General features: G+C 33.0%; 2 protein-coding genes across 4 annotated transcripts; both read right to left on the bottom strand.

The window, feature by feature from the left end:
• Positions 1 to 5796: 5796 nt before the first annotated feature.
• LOC21395725 lies at positions 5797 to 7587 on the bottom strand. Of its 2 annotated transcripts, none has more exons than XM_024170010.1 (3): positions 7428 to 7587; positions 6403 to 6642; positions 5797 to 5991 (listed from the first exon to the last, which is right to left on the bottom strand). In XM_024170010.1, exons 1-3 carry the CDS (start codon positions 7488 to 7490, stop codon positions 5854 to 5856), a joined length of 441 nt encoding a protein of 146 aa, XP_024025778.1. In that variant the 5' UTR covers positions 7491 to 7587; the 3' UTR covers positions 5797 to 5853. The 2 variants fall into 2 exon arrangements, with proteins under 2 accessions (XP_024025778.1, XP_010088233.2); XM_010089931.2 differs by having other exon boundaries at positions 5797 to 5979.
• A 1533-nt stretch (positions 7588 to 9120) lies between these two features.
• LOC21395724 (cellulose synthase A catalytic subunit 3 [UDP-forming]) lies at positions 9121 to 16672 on the bottom strand. Of its 2 annotated transcripts, none has more exons than XM_024169994.1 (15): positions 16307 to 16672; positions 15806 to 15944; positions 15336 to 15531; positions 14452 to 14657; positions 14257 to 14371; positions 13957 to 14158; positions 13310 to 13576; positions 12861 to 13206; positions 12501 to 12638; positions 12269 to 12394; positions 11958 to 12170; positions 11477 to 11741; positions 10766 to 10968; positions 10320 to 10670; positions 9121 to 9923 (listed from the first exon to the last, which is right to left on the bottom strand). In XM_024169994.1, the coding sequence occupies exons 2-15, from the start codon at positions 15827 to 15829 to the stop codon at positions 9339 to 9341; spliced, it is 3237 nt and encodes a 1078-aa protein (XP_024025762.1). In that variant the 5' UTR covers positions 15830 to 15944; positions 16307 to 16672; the 3' UTR covers positions 9121 to 9338. The 2 variants fall into 2 exon arrangements, with proteins under 2 accessions (XP_024025762.1, XP_010088232.1); XM_010089930.2 differs by having other exon boundaries at positions 13957 to 14155; positions 16307 to 16671.
• Between the last annotated feature and the right edge of the window lie 840 nt (positions 16673 to 17512).

The raw sequence follows: 17512 nt of genomic DNA, 5'->3' as shown, positions 1-17512 counted from the left end.
AGACAGAAGTCGTTAATTAAAAAGATGTGGTTACTATCACTTGTGGTTATATGTACTTTGTAGTAGTGAACTATTGTTATAATTCTTTTGATTGATTGAAAAATGTATTATATTTATATATAGCATACTAATAATGTACAGTTTTTGCCATTAAAATTTCATGAGATTCTACTAAATTACCATTTCTTTTTCTATGATTTTTCTATAATTTAATGGTAGAAAATATCAATAGAGTATTACTTCTACAACTTAATTACCATAAAATTCTCCTTCAAAATAGTATCCAAATGCCATGAAACATATAATAATAACAATAATAATATAAGTTTCTTCAAATTAAAGGAAAATTCTTCTTTGTCCCTACTCTTGTTTATTGATCATGTTCCAAATATTTATAGCAATGAAGTTAATTAGGGCCCGTTTAGTTCACTGATTCGAGTTTTTAATTCGAGTTGAGATGTGATTTTATGTGAGAGCTTTTTACTGTAGCAAAAAAGTTAGATGTGATTGTTTGTGAGAACTTTTTACTGTAACAAAATTTAAATTTTAAACTCAAATTAACGAAATGAACGAGACCTAAAAAAATTTGAGCTATCAAAGAATCCCATAATGCAAAGGTTTTTTTTATTATTATCACTTACTGTGCAGTCGTGTACTTGTAGAGGTAGCTAATGTCACTCCTTCCCTATGCCCGATTTTTTTTTTAAAGAAAAACAAAGAAAAGAGAAATGGACTATACTAAGACACAAAATTAATATAAAATAGCCAACCTTATATAATGACATTATATTTTTGAAGGCATCTAATCTAAATCTAAAATATTGGGATGTTTGGTTAGAGGATTCACACTATGATTTAAATTATATTTTATGGTTTATTATAATATTTTTTCTCATAAAAAATATACATAAATCAAAAATAATTATAATCACATGATTCTAATTTATGAAGTAAAGAGTACTTGAAGGCAAGTTTCTTCCCAAAAATTAACCTCGTAATTTTATTTTATTTTTTTGCAAAGGAGGGCAAAAAATCAGGTGTATGTGCAATTTAGTGGAGTTGCCACGCGTCAAGTTTCAATTACAGGAATTCGTTGGTGGATTTTCATGGGCTGCCTGTGGGCCGTTGGATTAAAAATTTCACCACGTGTAGTTCATCGTTGGATGGCAAAATGCTCAACCATAAACCACGCCGCATTAAATCGCACGGGTGGGAAGAAGGTGGCCGACACCTTTCCATGTGTCTTGTCGTGATTAGTGTGAATGAGAAAGTGGCGGGACCCACCTGTAGGGGCGATGACTTGTTTCCCTTGCCCCTCTGAACGCGCGCCTCTCATAGCCGTTGATCTGTTTAATCTGGTGACCTGAGATAATTCTGAGTTTATTTTCTAAATATTATTATTTATATACATTTTTTATTTGTTAATTTTGAATTGATTTTGTGGTCCGATTTGTCCGTTTTGTGTCAAATTTCTGATACTATATCGCACCGTGAGCTTTTCCAGTCGGACCAAATAGAACTCAGGTGACCGTACTTTAACACTTTTTTTTTTTTTTGCCTCTTTTTCCCGTTCGTTTCTTTTTATAAAATAATTTACATTTCAGCTATTTTGAATAAGTCACGTACGTGGCTGGCTTGAAATCATTCTCATTTTTCTAATTATTATTATTATTATTATTATTATTATTATTACTACTTATTATGTTTATTTATTTATTTATTTTTAAGTGATTTGTAGTCCAATTTTTAGCACCATTTTGTGTCAAATTTTTAATACTACACAGATAAAAAATATAAATAATTTGTATGAATTATAATTATTTTACTACCATCTTGCACTAACTTTTTGATACTACTCACATGAAAATGTTGTAAATAATTCTAATGAAAAAACAAATAAAAATATGCTGAGTTAAAATAAAATCAAATCACACCAAATTTAGTATAAAAACAAATTCAAACAAAACATAATAAATCTAATTAAAAACTCAATACAAAAATTAGAATCTTTTTTGAGTGAGAGCTATCCATTTTTTTCTTTTAACTTGTTTTAAAAACAATTTATATAACAATTATTTTTAAATGAATTACACATGCATCGCGCGGGTTAAAGACTAGTAATAAACTAAAGAAGAAAAGAAAAGAGCACATTCATATTATTACAAAACAAAATAAATTTTATTTTCAGGCTCCTTCCATTTTATATAAGATGATTTGCCGACATAAGAGCTCATATTGTCATGTACTTTCAGATCTGCAATTATTCAACAGCAATTTCCAAAATAAAATAAAACTATCCCAAATTTTTATAACATATATTTGCTGAGATATATATATATATATATATGTATATTTATCCAACTACTGACATATATACGCGTGTATATATATACACACGCGCGCGCATATATATATATATATATTGCCATTACCATTATCCAAATTGGATAAGTGAGTACCTGTTTGGGGCATTTGTGTTTGCAATAAGCGTGCTATCTAAATTGTATGCTTTATTCTTCCTTTCATGTCCCACAGTCCCACATCTTTAATTGATGATAACTCTTTACTATCATTGCAATAAGCGTGCTATCTAAATTGTATGCTTTGACCGTTAAAATTAAGAAAATTAGCATCCAAATCCTTGCTAGGACCTTTTTTTTGGACATTTCGTTCGAATCAATCAAGTTTTCAAAGAAATAATAAATTAAGAAATCAGTGTCATGAACTTTATCCATTAGTTATCTCGCATATAATCATGTTTTTTTTAATCAGGTATTATTTTGTATGATGTAACACAAATCAAACACTATTATATTCCAAGATTCAATCAATATGTTCCTTTATAATATGTGCTATTGTAAAGAATTTTATCGTAAGATACAAAGATATATTATGAGCCTGTTTAGTTTGCTTATTCGAGTTTTTAATTCGAGTTGAGATGTGATTTTATGTAAGAATTTTTTACTATACTAAAAAAGTTAGATGTTACTGTTTTTAAGAGCTTTTTACTGTAGCAAAACTCGAATAGGTAAAATTAACGGGACCTATGTTAGTATCGTGTATCTCTAGACTGTCTAAACTATTAAAAATTATATCAAAAAAATATGTAAATTTAGCATTACTTGATACATATTTGATAGTCCAATCTTACACTTATCATATTACATAATACAAAACGTCACAATAATACTTATAAGTATGATTTTTTTTTTTTGATAAAAGTATGATCTTTTTTTTTGTTGTTGGTAAAATGTGATTTATATGCATAGTAAGAGGGAAAATATATAAAAGAATAGTTAGGGCAAGACACCATTAATGCATGCCGTGTGAAAGTCCCAAAAACAGGCCAAAAGGAAGGATCACCTTTCTCATCCATCAAGAACTTATGCCTCTTTCATTTCAAATAATAAATAATGTAATAAGTAATAATAATAAAAATCATATTTCAACTACCTTGAAAAATACTTCACAGACGAGGATTGAACAGTGAAAACCAAGAATAAGAACCCAAATAAAGTCCCACTATAATTGGAAGCTAGTGCATGTTCGGTGTTACAAGTCATATGGACGTGTACCCTCTACGGGACATCGCAATGTTAAGGGAAAATGACCTCAATTTTGTCAAAATTCAATTTGAATCCTCTAATCAATTAAACCTACTATGGGGGATTTGGGCCCACTCACTCGATTGTGATTGATTTTTTGCTCATACTCTCATCAAACGACACCTGGCACTGCAAGCATCTCTTTTCATATCATGCAAATACAAATGCAAATGCGATGAGGAGATCAGGATTCTAGTTCTTTCTCTGTCGATATTTAGGCATCTATGACTATGAAAACATTTCATTGTCGTTTTTTGATAATGCGTGGAGATCAAAAACTGATCTTACAAGTGTCCTAAAGACGTTTAGTTCATGGATTGAAATTATGTGATTAGAATTATTTTTTATTTACGTGTATTTTTTATGAGAGAAAATACTATAATAAATCATAAATTATCATTTAAATTATGGTTTGAATCCTCAAACTAAACATCCCCGTAATAGTATGACCAGTCGGGCAATCTCAACCGTCTCATCTAAAAGAGCACTTTTGGGTAATTGATTCGGTATGATGAACCCATACAAGCTCAAATGGGCCTAATAGGAACATTTCCATTGGACATGGATGACCTCACTTAGATGGGCCCATATGACCTCAATTTTAGGGGCCCATTTCTACATCTTCCCCCGTTTAAAGGCCCATCGATAGGGTCTTCTTTTCAAAAGCATTTTATCCTGCGAGAAAATCAAATGGACGGTTTGGCTCCATTGTTAATCATTAGACGCTCGTGATCGATTAAAGTCAAAAGAGGGGCCAACTAACAACCATTATAAAGATTTGGAAAAAAATAAAATTAAATGAATGAGACTGCCCCTTAAAGTATGTGAAATTTTTTACCTCTTAGCCTTAATTTATACCTTTAATCAAATAACTATATTAACCAATTAGTTAAAATTGAAAGAAAAACTCATTTGATCAAAAATTTATAATGTATGAACATCTCTAATGCAATGTTAATATTTGAGTTTAAAAAACACTCTCTAATGCACAACAAATTATTGTGCTAAATTTTCTATATATTATATACTTTATGATAAATTTCTCATCAAATATGACATACGAGAAATTTGACATTTAATTACTATTAATTGAAATGTTTACTTTTTCTATAAAATTAATATAACTTTTATATTTTCTAATTATTTTTAAAATAAAAGTTTACTTTTACAACTTTCAAAACTTAATAATTATAAAAAAAATAGATTTAACATGCATTTTGAAGAAACAAAAATAAAAATAACGTATCATCAAAAATAAAAATATCATATTATATCATACTTTTTTATATTATAAATATAGAAATTAATATTAATAAAAATAAAAATAACATACCATATCATATTTTTTATGTTATAAATATAAGGATTAACATTTACATTTTTATTTTTTATGTTATAAATATAGGGATTTTTTATTTTTTATGTTATAAATATAGGGATTAACATTTGCATTTTTATTTTTTATGTTATAAATATAGGGATTAACATGTGCATTGTGGATTCATGGGTCTAAAATCTACAACAATCATCTCTTTTTTACGCCACTGTATTTGCATTAAAAACTATAAAATTTATTTATTGCGTATACTTTATACATCTTCATTTTGATACATAAACTTCTTAACCATTATTATTATTATAACAATAAACAACGACACATATAGTGTCACAATAAATATGTTGTACATTTTTCACAACTTTTATTTTAGAAATTCTCACATTTAAGTGGGGTTTGAGACAAATGTGAAAAAGAAGAAACCATGAATTCCTTTTCCTCCATTTATGTGTGTCTCATGCGTTCGTTGGGACAAAAAAAAAAAAAAAAAAAAAAAAAAAAAGAAAAGAGGAGGAAAGTACCTTCTAAAGAGTTGGATCATTCCAAAACCGGAAGTTGGACATTTGCCGCAACGACAAAGGAAAATACCAAAAATAGAGTTCCGAGTAAAAGAAATAGATATTCTTGAGAGAGACGATAAAAAATAGCACATTTATAAACCCCAATTGAACTCCAAAAGCTTCAAAACATACAAACAAACAAACAAAACATCAACCGGGCATTGTTAATGTCTTCACAATCACAAGTCCTTCCTTTTACGTACAAAATTCACCATGAAAAGTTGTCCCATGCAATTTAAACCAAAAAAAAAAAAAAAAAAAAAAAAAAGGCAAGAAAGAAATTAACAAACTCGGAAACTATTTTAAGTTACAATAATAAAGCATTGAAGGGTTTTTATTATAATAATTATTTTTAAGTCTTCCTCTTTCCTCCTTTAACACATTGTTTAACAAGTTGCTTAATCCCTTTCTTGTTGTGGGATTTCTTGTGATCGGTCGCCTCCTTGTGCTTCTCTTCCTCAACTAATTCCTCCTCCAACTGCAAACACAACTGATCATCACAAATCAGACGCAATTAAATACACATCAATATAAACTAATTAGTATTTAGTAGTACTAATCCAATATGAGATAGATAAACACATTCTACATTTCTTACACATGGTTAAAATATATATACATATATATATATATTTCAATTACATGCTTTAAATGGTTTAATTTAAATTATGACAACGTGTTTTGTTTTAATTTATATCATAATTCTCTTCACACACACACACACAATAAAATTTCTTCAACAAACTATAGAAAATAACTGATCACTAATTATTCACCCCACATAAATACACACATATGTACATATATATATATATATATATAATAGACACGTAAATATTTGTATGGATCATTTTTTCCATATAATTTAAAAGATGATGTTAAAAAAATCCGTATTCCTGACCTTAAGGACTCGATCCTCTACACGGTGGAGCCTCTCAATTAGTGTTCCTTTGACCTCTGTCTCAAGCATCACATGGTTAATCGGACGGCAGTGCTTTTCTAGGCTCTTTGGGGAAACATCATCCACGAATGACGCGTGTCCCTCACTCGTCAGGGTCCCACTTGATTGGGTTGATGCGTACGAGCTTTTTGGTGGTGATGATGATCTGTTGCTGCCTCTGATCTCCTCCAATTGTCTCAACTGTTGTGCGCGCACACACATAAAGTTCAAGATGCTAGCTAGTGACCAAATTTTGTACAATTCTAAAGTTTTGTTCGATTCGTTGTTACATCAGTTTGTTCGTTTCATTCGTTCATTTGTATGACGACTCAAGATTTTATTACAATTATTATAATATTCTAAAGTTCAAATTTAACATTTTTTTTACAAATCACGAGTCAAGATGTTATTATTGGAATATTTTTTTTAACATAAATTCACTATTCATATAAAAAAACTATGTGAATTTTTTACTGTTTCGTAAAATTAATGAAAATATCATTTCTTTTAGCAATAGCTTTCAAAAAATTACTAGTTTTTGCCAATAGGACGTTTATGAGCATAAAAATTCCCATAGTTTTTACCAACAAATACGTATAGTTCTCTCGACACGATTTTCATCACCCAACTTATTTATGCTTCTACGTTATTATTTAAATTATTATTTTTTTGAAAGAAGAGAACTTAGAGAAATGGTATGAATTTTCATGAACTTTTGTTTTGGTAAATAAGTTTCACCAACTTATAGTATGAATTCCAATCAAGCTATTTTCCAAGAAAAATTCTACTTTTGCGAATAAGACATCAATAAACATAACACAAATTATACCACTTTAAGATGACTTTCCTCACCAATTTATATATGCGTTTACCTTTTTCAAAAAAGAACAAAACCACTCATTGAAGGAGTTAATAAATAATAAAAAAAACAAAAATAGAAAGAAAAGAAAATAAACATGAAAGTGGTTTATTAATTAGTGACTCACCATGTTGTCCAAGCGATCAAGCTTAGAGAGAATCGGTTCCTCATGAGAGATGGCCATAGTCATTGTCGCCAATAATATTACTTTCTTTATCTTTCCCGCGAAACAAACAGATTCCTATTCCTTCTCACTTTTCTTTTCTCTTGGCACTTTATAATTTACAATTACAATGAACGACCAATACTGAAAAAGGATATATATTAATGTAATAACCATTCAACTTACAATGATTCAGCCTGCCACGTGTTAACTCCAAGAGCAAGCTTGTAGATAAGAGACACGTGTCCCAGAAAAAAAGTGCTAAGTGACACGTGGATATGACACGTCAAGCTAATGTGCATGCACGGAGGATGGGAATGGGACCACAATCAACCACGTGCCCGTCTCACGTGATCTTTGTCAGAAATATTGAAGTCGAGTAGATCAGCAAATCTATCTGCTTTCAGTTCTAGAATGTACCACTTCGTACGCAATAATGGTACATTGCTAGATCAACCATTAGAAAGTGGAACTTCCAATATGGTAACACATTAAGCTATGGTTTGGACTTTGGGCCAATGCATTTTTTTTTCTTCATAAATAATGTATATGTTTTGATTTTCCTACTATGGGTGTTTATTTTTCTAGTGTAACATTAATTTTTTTTTTTTTTACTTTATTCTTCTATTCAACTTTTGACCTTAATTATAACCTAACATCTTTTTCTCCCCAAGGAGAGCACAAACTATTATTGAAAAAACATGCTTAGGATGAGAATGAAGGATTAATGAGTTTACTAGCAAGGGAAAATGATGATTGGTGATTCTATTTTTTAGACTATATCGTTACACTAACTTTATAAACACGGTAATCACTACGTAACTTAAATTATGTGATTGCGGTTAATAATGTCATGAGTGAAGTGTTATCTTAAGTCAACTTCTTCCATCAGTTCTTTGAAAAAATAAAAACCAATCAGGTAACACTATACATTACATATTAAAATTATCATTTCATTAAATATAAACAAATTTATTATTATTCATCATAATTAATTGACAACTAATTTTTCATTTTTTTCCGTATATCTTTATTGCAGCTAAGAAGAAATAAGGAAGAAAAGTGGAGACGAATATATATGTATATGTATATACACACACACACATGAATATATAAATAAATGTGTACTGCTTACAAACTGAACTCTTATCGTGTATCGTATTTTGTTTTGTTTTTATAAAATATTTTAACTATTAAATAGGTAAATATACATCCGTGCTGTGGGTAACACACTAGTTGAATCTATTTGAGGTGGGGTCATATGAACAAATAAAAAAGAAGACTACAATGACTAAACTATCAAGAGGGTAGAAAATGGAGTACTTAGCGCAATTCATGTTAGTCTCTATATTTAAGGTCAAAAGGATTAAGATGGTAAGACTTCTTATACTTTTGGACGATAAATTCACATTGTGAGGAATTTGCCATGCCTCTTTAAAATTATTCGGTACACCGCCTTCTACTCTCATAACCATTTCTTCTTTAGGGGCAAAAAAAAAAAAAAAGAAATGCACATAAAATACAAATTTGCTTCAAATAAAAGTTTTAACGTGATACAAGTTATGTTTTACAGCTCAGATTCCACATATATAGCTCCCTCTGTTCTAAACGTATTACACTGACATTGACCCTCCAAGAACAAAATGAATTTCATTTCTTTTGTTTTTAAACTCACTATAAATCTGCACATAATTTAAGATTCACAAGGGTAATTAATTTAACAAACCAGTCCACAGACATAAAAATTACACAAAAAGAAAAAGAAAAAAAAAGTGTATCAAGACAATTCCCATCCATGAGGGGCCTTTTTTCCCACTTAAATATCCAAAAAAATTTATGCCTAATTTATTTTCTTCTTCCATTGAGCATTTTCCTTTAGCAGTTGATTCCACATTGCTCAACGTCAGGACCAGTTACTCTAGTGGTGAAAGGGTCAACCCTTACCCACAACAAGGAGAATATGGAAGCAAGTAGGATTGACCAAACGACAACAATTGTAGGAGTTCTGTTCTGTCGTCCCATGAGACCTTTGAGGAAGGGGTAAAGATGGACGATCACCCAAAAGGCAAAAAACAGCTTCCCAAAGAGCGGACCCCATGACTGGTATCCGTTGTTGATGGCGTAGGAGATCCCGGCAACAACCCCCACCAAGTTGATGATGAGGAGGGTCGTTGGCGGAATGAGGAGGGTCGTCCATTTGAACATGTAGAGCTCGGCGAAATCATTTTCTTCATCTGAGGCCTTGGAGGTGACAGTGAAGTTTGTGTCAATGCCGGCCAGCACTTTGAGCAGACCTTGGAAGACGGCAAAGAGATGGGCAGAGACACCACCAATGACCCAAAACTGCTCGTTTCTCCACCACTCGTCGATCCCAACCCCACTCCATCTCATCTCAAGGATACCAGTCGCAAAGATGGAAAGAAAGAGGGAGATGAACCATATACTTGCAATGTTGCTAATCTGTTATCACAAGCACTTTCTAGTTAGATATTGACGTGTAAGACTGTACAAGTCCCTGAGTCATAATCTAGGAGTTTCTACGGTGGACATTTGAATGAAAACTAAAGATGTGTAGATGTCATCACTAGTAAGTCTTAAAGATTATTTCAACTGTTTCTAGTGACTACGTGAACCTGGCAATGTCTCGACTCTTGACAAAATATGTTCGAAAAACACTAATTATAGAAGTTTACATGTGAGACTCTGTGGATTCCTGAGTTATAATACGTGTCTCAGAGTTGAGATGTGAATTTGTGATTAATTAAAAGTGAGCCAATCTCTCACAGTTTCCAATAGCAATGTGTTACTATAATGTATTTTGTTTCACACAAGATATTGTAGGGTGACGGGACAAACCTGTGGAATGATGAACTTGTTTGTGAGAAGACAGACAGCCGGCAATGTGCAATACATGAGAAGCGGAATGGCTGTGATCGGATAAATGGTGGTGTTGACATATGCAAATCTCTCGAGCCATTTAAGCCGGCCCTTGTAGCCATACCAGATCGGGCAATGCCGACTGAGAAGAATTTCCACAGAACCCAAAGCCCACCGAAGCACTTGGTTCAGACGATCCGAAAGATTGATAGGAGCAGACCCTTTGAAGGCCGGTGGATTCGGCATGCAGTAAATTGACCTCCACCCACGGGCGTGCATCTTGAATCCCGTGAGAATATCTTCTGTGACCGAACCGTAGATCCATCCAATCTACAAGACACAAAACCAAAGTAGTGAGAATTAAAGTCATTGTCAAGGAAGTTGCAACAACAATATTGTAGCTCTAAAGAAAACTGCCACATTACCTCACTTCCCCAGTCAGTCTTGTCCTCATAACCACAACTGATGACATGAATGGCCTCTTTGAGAAGAGTTTCGGGGGTCGCAGACTGAGGGACCCCACCATTCTCCATAAGAGTAGAGGCAACAAAAACAGCAGACTGACCAAATCTCTTCTCCAGGCTCATTTGTGACATCAGCAATGACTTCTCATCATCAAATCCAGCACCTGATATAGAGATTAGACACATACATTCTTAGAGATATTACATTGCTAACTGTTAGGCATTACATACATTATGTTTGGTAAAAACTTAAGTGAGCAAAATCAAGAAGAAAGATTTTTCTCTCAATAGACGATGACGGTGACAAAATATAAATATGATACTCTATAAATCTATGTGTCTATTCTTTTTTTCTCAATAGATTTACCCTTGTACATAACGAGTGAATGGCGTGTAATTAAGAGACAGAATAGTTATTAAAATCCATGTATTTTGTGCAACATTTTCTCCCCTTTTCACAAATTTTCCACTTGTTTCTTTCCAACTTTTTTCTCTTCCAAACAACCCAACATTCTCTTTTCTTCCCCAAAATCTCTTCAATTTCTTTCCTCCCACTTTTCAACGAAAAAGTTTGCAAAGGAAATAAACATAGAAGGAATAAGTATCTCCTCTTAAAATGTAATTCATGAACATCTAAACAATTTTAGGAAACAGATATAGAAATAATTGTACCTTCAACTCCCTCTTCGATATCTTCCAGACTGAAAATCGGCACGGTGGGGTCCACATGCTTGCCAGATGTCTTCTTGTCAGAGCCCTTTTTACTTGACTTTGAACCCTTCTTTCTTGATCCACCACAGAGAGAAGATAGGACTCCAGCTTTCCTGTGCTTTGGCTTAAGAGGAGGTTCGTAACCATACAAGGCAGTTCTATTGAAGACACATCCCGTACCAACATAAACAGGACCTTGAACTCCATCCAAACCTCTCAAGTTAATCTGGAATACACAAGGAAAGTGACCATGTTTATCAACTTAATGGTTAAAACTGAAAAAGGTTACAAATGAAAACTTACGTTTTATTTCATTCCATTACAAACAAAAAGGGTAATTTAGGATTGAATTTTCTTTTCCAATTCATAGTAGGAAAACATGCTCTTAAATGAATGAAAAACACAAAAAATTGCTCAAGTAAGAAATTCAGAAGAAACTCACATCAAAGAACACGGTATTTCGGTTGGCATATCGATCGTTTCTATCAATACCATCGAATCTCTGTGGAAACTGAACATAACAAACATTTTTGCCAAGGTTGGGATCCATTAAGAAACACATGGATTCCCTCAAGGCCTTGCTGTTGTTGATGTAGTGATCACAATCAAGATTCAACAAGAATGGCCCATTGGTGAGAACTGCCGAAACTCGAACCTAAAAGGGTAATGTTAGAAATTTAGGTGAGTGAGTGAAAAAAAAATAGCAAGAATACAAACTTGAAAACTCTAGCAATTTATTTCTAAGATACTTACAAGTGCATTCATAGCACCAGCCTTCTTGTGATGTTGAAAACCCGGACGCTTTTCTCGAGAAACGTAGACCAAGCGAGGCAGTTCATTGCCATCAACATCAAGGCCACCGCTTTGACCCAAGAAAACCTACAAGAAATTACATAAAATAATCGAATTAGCCACCTATCTAACGCGATAAACTCCAATATATAAATGTATTTCTAAGAAGCAAGCAATCTGAAGATGCAGTTACCTGGATCATTCCGGGATGGTCTCTAGTGTTATTTCCAGGCCATGGAGTTCCATCTTGCATAATCCATCCTTCTTCAGGAACTTTTGTTGCCTTTGCGACGAGTCCATTGACACGAACTTTAAACTCTTCGTATTCTCTCTAAAATCCACAAGAAAAAAACATAAGCAGAAAGCACTTTTTCATTGGCAAGGGAACATAAGATCTATCAATAGAACTTTCTATATTAAAAATGACAATATTCCTTTAAGTTTTTATTTTTGATATTTTTGATATGTATGTCAAAATATCCCCAAATTTAAGGTTCTATATTATCATAAAGATGAGGATAAAAAACAAATTTCCATGATATTTCTTTTATACCTTCATAGCACGGCGCTCTTTGACGAATGATGGTTGGACCTTGTCCTTCAAGTAGTCGATCTTTTGAGTGAAGTACCATTCAGGAGCACGAGGCTCAATGTTATATTTCTTGCAGAAAGGAACCCATTTCCTCGCAAACTCTGATGTTTCAGACAGAGCTTCAAATGTCAACATGGCAGCACCATCATCAGACACATAGCAAGAGACCTTGTCCACTGGGTAGTCAACAGCCAGAATTGACAGCACGGTATTGGCTGTCACGAGAGGAGGCTCTTTCAACGGATCAACAGTACTGACAAAAATGTCAACGGCAGCCAACTGCGATGGTTCTCCTTCTCGGTCGTATCTGTAACATACATGGATATGATTTTCAATTCCAAATACAAGGAAATCTTCAAAGCTTAAATGACAATGATACTGAACATTACATGCAAAGAAAATTTTCCTACCTTAAAGCCAGTCTGTCGAGATATGTTTCACGGTTCACAGGAAGCCACTTAGGGAACTGATCAAAAATCCAGGAGATTGCAAACCAAATCTCACATATAACTGATATTAACCACAGTGCGTAGGCATTTGGCACAGGGTTTGTAATTCGATAGTGCAAGAAGATGCAGAGAATAATAAGACGCAGAACGATGACCATCCTGTAAGGATTTATTTTGGATGAAGGAATCGAGACCTTTCTTGAAAGAGGTTGTCTTGCTTCATCATTCCTGGAAAACAAAAAACAATTGAGAACATGAAAATTAACCATACAAAAGACCAATTCAGTAGCTTTTCTTCTAGGTGGAGAAACAACACTAAGTTCATGATCAATGGTGTTGACTAAGATCTTGTAACATTAAATTAACAGAAAATCCGCTTAACAAATGACATTAGGAATAACCTGTCCAAATTGTTTTCACTATAGCTTAGCTTTTCAAGCTTTAGGTTACATAGGTTCAAACTCTGAGATATGAAGTAAAGATATACAGTACACCACCAGAAGCAAGAATGCATTGCAGGAAGAAGCCAAAGGACTTAGAGTGTAAGGTCTAAGGTTCACAAAAAAAATAAAAAATAAAAATAAAAATCATGTAGAGAGTAAACTTACAATAAAGAGTCATCCACAAGCACATCAGTGCTAGCATCAATATCTCCACCTCCCCTTTCAGAAGTAGCTTGGCCTGCGCTCATTGGAACAACGTTCTTCTCCTGCTTCATCTTCCATCCATCCACTCTCTCTTTCCACGCAACATTTCCTAAACCGGGCGAACCAAACTCCCTCACAGGATCCACAACCCTCATATTAGCTGCTAAAACACAAAAACCATGGACTTTGAATCAGTATTAGCGCAAAAGCATCAAGCGAACTCATAAGGATGATATACAAATACAAGAGCGAGAAAAGTACGTGATTGATTCACATCGGATGAATAAGGAAGAGGGTGAATGCGCTTTGCACCCCCGACTCCAGGAGACGCCATAGAAAGCCGCTCAGGTGATGCAGCGGACAATTCTCCAGAAACCTAAACGGGTAAAGAGATTATATTTTCACTCCAAATTCCTTGCCAAATTAGAACAACAAGTTAACAAGGAGTTGCCCTACCTCCTGACCATTGGTGAGCAAAGGAATGTGGTTGTGCGAAGCCTCCTTGTCAATATCTTCTCCGCGCCCGTATGTCATTTGCCAGCTCAACATGCGTTCTGCAATCTTCTGCTTCTCGGTTTGATTTTCCGAAGTGTAGTTGAAATTACTAGCGCCATCATCAACATCAAGATCCTCTTCTTTATCACCAAGAATAGCAGGACTTCCTAAAAACCAAAATGTGAATCATAAATCACTATTAACAAAGCATTCACCACCTCATTAAATAGTGGCAATATATATAGCAAAAAAAAATGTAAAAGTTTAGTAAGAGGCATGAACAAGTCGATATAAAACCAAGGTGATGCGGAATAGTTTTAGATGTTTATTTAGCTTCTTCTTGATTAGGAATTTAATTTATTAGGGTAGTTCCCCATTGTTAACTTTCCTTATTTTATTTTGGTATAATTTCCTATTTTGCTTAATAAAGAATTTATGCTATTTTAAAAATAGGGTTAGTTTCCCATTACTAGAGTTTTCATATTTCATATTGGTTTATAATATTTTGCTATTTGGTTTTGCATATAAAAGTGGTAGCATTGTAATTTCAATTCAGAAACAAGAGACAATGGTTAATGAATATTGAAACTAGTGTTTGTCTCTCTTGAGTTCTAATTTCTCTCTCTATTTCTCTGTCTCGTTGCTTTTCTTCTCTTCTTTGAGTCTATTTTTCTATCTCTATTTCTTTCTCCTATTAATCCTACATCACAAGGTAGTATCAGCAATCACAAACTTCTCATAACCACTTTCACAATTCAAGCAGTCATGAACAGTTGCAAAATGAACTTTACTATAAATTTTCTCATGTGATGAAATAATGATATTAATTGGTGAGCATAACACACCTTTGTGCCTCTTGTATCTAGTCTTGCATTGTGGGCAAGACTGGTTCCCATCTTTCCTCTCGTACTCGTAGCACGGCCGGCAGACCGGAAAGGCACAGACATCGCAAGCGACAAATGGCTCACCATCCACTGTCTTCCCGACATTGTCACCGCAGATCTGGCATACCTGCCCACCTAGGCTCTTCATGGCCTTTGCCTGAGTTAATCAAAACCAAATCAACGACACACAAATTAAGCAAAAATTGATACAAAGAAGACAATCACAAAATTCTAAATTCGTAAAAGTATCAACTCGAATCCATTAAAATCCCATGGTTTCGGATCACATTCAGTGTTTCCACTCAGATAAACCAAAAAACTGATCAACATTCATAACACAAGTTATTGATGATTATGTAATAATGTTTCAGTGCAATTTCTATTGATCAAAACCAGCATGTAGAAGAAAAAAGAAAATGAATTAAACTTACCCCAGTTTCTCCTTCTGATTCCATCGACACCTGCTTGTCTTAACACAGATGTGTACAATGGATCAAAAAACAGCAGAGTTCAATCTTCTCAACCAGATCTATTATGCATGCCTTAAACCTCCAATTTTTTCAAAAGAATCTGCAATTACAATAAATAAATAAATGAATGAATAAACAAATGCACCCACTTTTTAGAGTTGGATCTATAAGAAAACACTTGAAAAGAAAAAGATAAAAAAAGGAGATTCTTTCCTCTTCATCAAGGTAAAAAATGTAGGAGAAATCAATATAGATGAAAACTTCAAAAGTTCCCAATTTTCAATTCTCATCACACTAATTTTTTTTTTTTTTTTTAAAAAGACATACAGAATAATTCCTGAGATTTCTTGCGAACTTGTCAAAATCTAATATTTTAATGTCCAGAAAGGACAGTCGAAATTTTCTCGAGAAACAAACAGTCGAGAATCCACAGGGAAACAAAGTTAAAGTAAACAACTTTACCTGAAAGAGACGATCTTCGTTGACCAAAATGTGAGGATCTGAAAGAAACCCAATTGAATCCAAAGCCAAACTTGATGCAGATCGATAGAAACAGAACCCCAAATAACAAGAACAACAGATTAAATATCACAGATCTCAAAGAGACCCGTGTGACCAAAGCCACAAACAATGCTCTTTCTCTCCCTAAAAGCGTCACTCTCTCTCTCTCTCTCTCTTCGTATAGCTGTAGATATATAGATGGTGTAATATGTATTTTATACTAATAATAATGATAATGAAAATGAAAAAAGAGAAAGGAAATCGCTTAAAGAGGACGAAAGAGACAGAGCAACTACGGCCTCAAGACTACAATACTATTATCACTCCACCGACAGTCTGGTGTTTGTGTTTTTACTTTTAGAGAGAGAGAGAGAGAGAGAGAGAGAGTTATTTGTTTATTTATTATTATTATTATTATTTTGTTGTGAAGTGGAAGAAAAAGACAAGAAAAACAAGTGATTTGAAGAAAGAGATGAGATGGAAACGACTGGACAACAGAAGACATCCGCCTTTGCCCTTTGGCGCGGTCTTCTTGCGTTTAGTCCGTGCTTTGTACTTTCTCAGATTTTGACCGTCACAGTTTCACAGTCCTATCACCTTTTGCCACGTGGCATATCGGAATAAACTCTCTCGTTTTTACACTAGTCCCCCCCCCCCCATTTTTTTTTTTGGGCTAAATTTTCAACTCTATAAGGCGAAAAAAATTTTCATTTTCACGGGGAAAAAAAAAAAAAAAAAAAGCTTTCTTCGGTTAAAAAACACAGGTATTAGAATATGAAGAATTTTTCTTTTTCTTTTTTAATTAATTCAATGTCAAAATAGAAATTAGCATAGAGTTAAATATACGGACTTATTTTTCTATAAAGGTAAAAAAATATGGACTTTATTTATCTTGTTAGGACCAGTCTTCAATTGTTATTTTTCTATTAGGGATCATCTTTAAATATTAAAATTTAATAATATAGTGTGATAAAAATTTAAATTTATTAATTGTTATTAATTTTAATTAATTATTTAATTAATTATAACTATTAAATTATTATTGTGTGGCATAAAATAATAATATCTATTAATGAGTAAATGTTAAAATAATCATTAAAATCACACAATTATTTGTTTATAGTGTTTTTTCTTATAAAAATTTAAAATTTATTTTTTTTGTTACAT

The sequence above is a fragment of the Morus notabilis genome, unplaced genomic scaffold, assembly GCF_000414095.1.
Source record: "Morus notabilis unplaced genomic scaffold, ASM41409v2 Scaffold657, whole genome shotgun sequence".
NCBI classification, from domain to species: domain Eukaryota; kingdom Viridiplantae; phylum Streptophyta; class Magnoliopsida; order Rosales; family Moraceae; genus Morus; species Morus notabilis.
Note: the sequence above shows the minus strand (reverse complement) of the source record. Positions and strands in the feature narration are given on the sequence as shown.

Excerpts from the sequence above, each read along its gene's own strand:
- LOC21395725 (XM_024170010.1), bottom strand. The coding sequence starts at position 7,490 with ATGACTATGGCCATCTCTCATGAGGAACCGATTCTCTCTAAGCTTGAT. Across the intron at positions 6,643-7,427 it reads TTGATCGCTTGGACAACATG|TTGAGACAATTGGAGGAGAT; the intron begins GTGAGTCACTAA and ends CGCGCACAACAG. Across the intron at positions 5,992-6,402 it reads TAGAGGATCGAGTCCTTAAG|TTGTGTTTGCAGTTGGAGGA; the intron begins GTCAGGAATACG and ends TGTGATGATCAG.
- LOC21395724 (XM_024169994.1), bottom strand. The coding sequence starts at position 15,829 with ATGGAATCAGAAGGAGAAACTGGG. Across the intron at positions 13,577-13,956 it reads CTTGTGGATGACTCTTTATT|GAATGATGAAGCAAGACAAC; the intron begins GTAAGTTTACTC and ends TTTGTTTTCCAG. Across the intron at positions 11,742-11,957 it reads GAAATACCGTGTTCTTTGAT|ATTAACTTGAGAGGTTTGGA; the intron begins GTGAGTTTCTTC and ends TGTGTATTCCAG.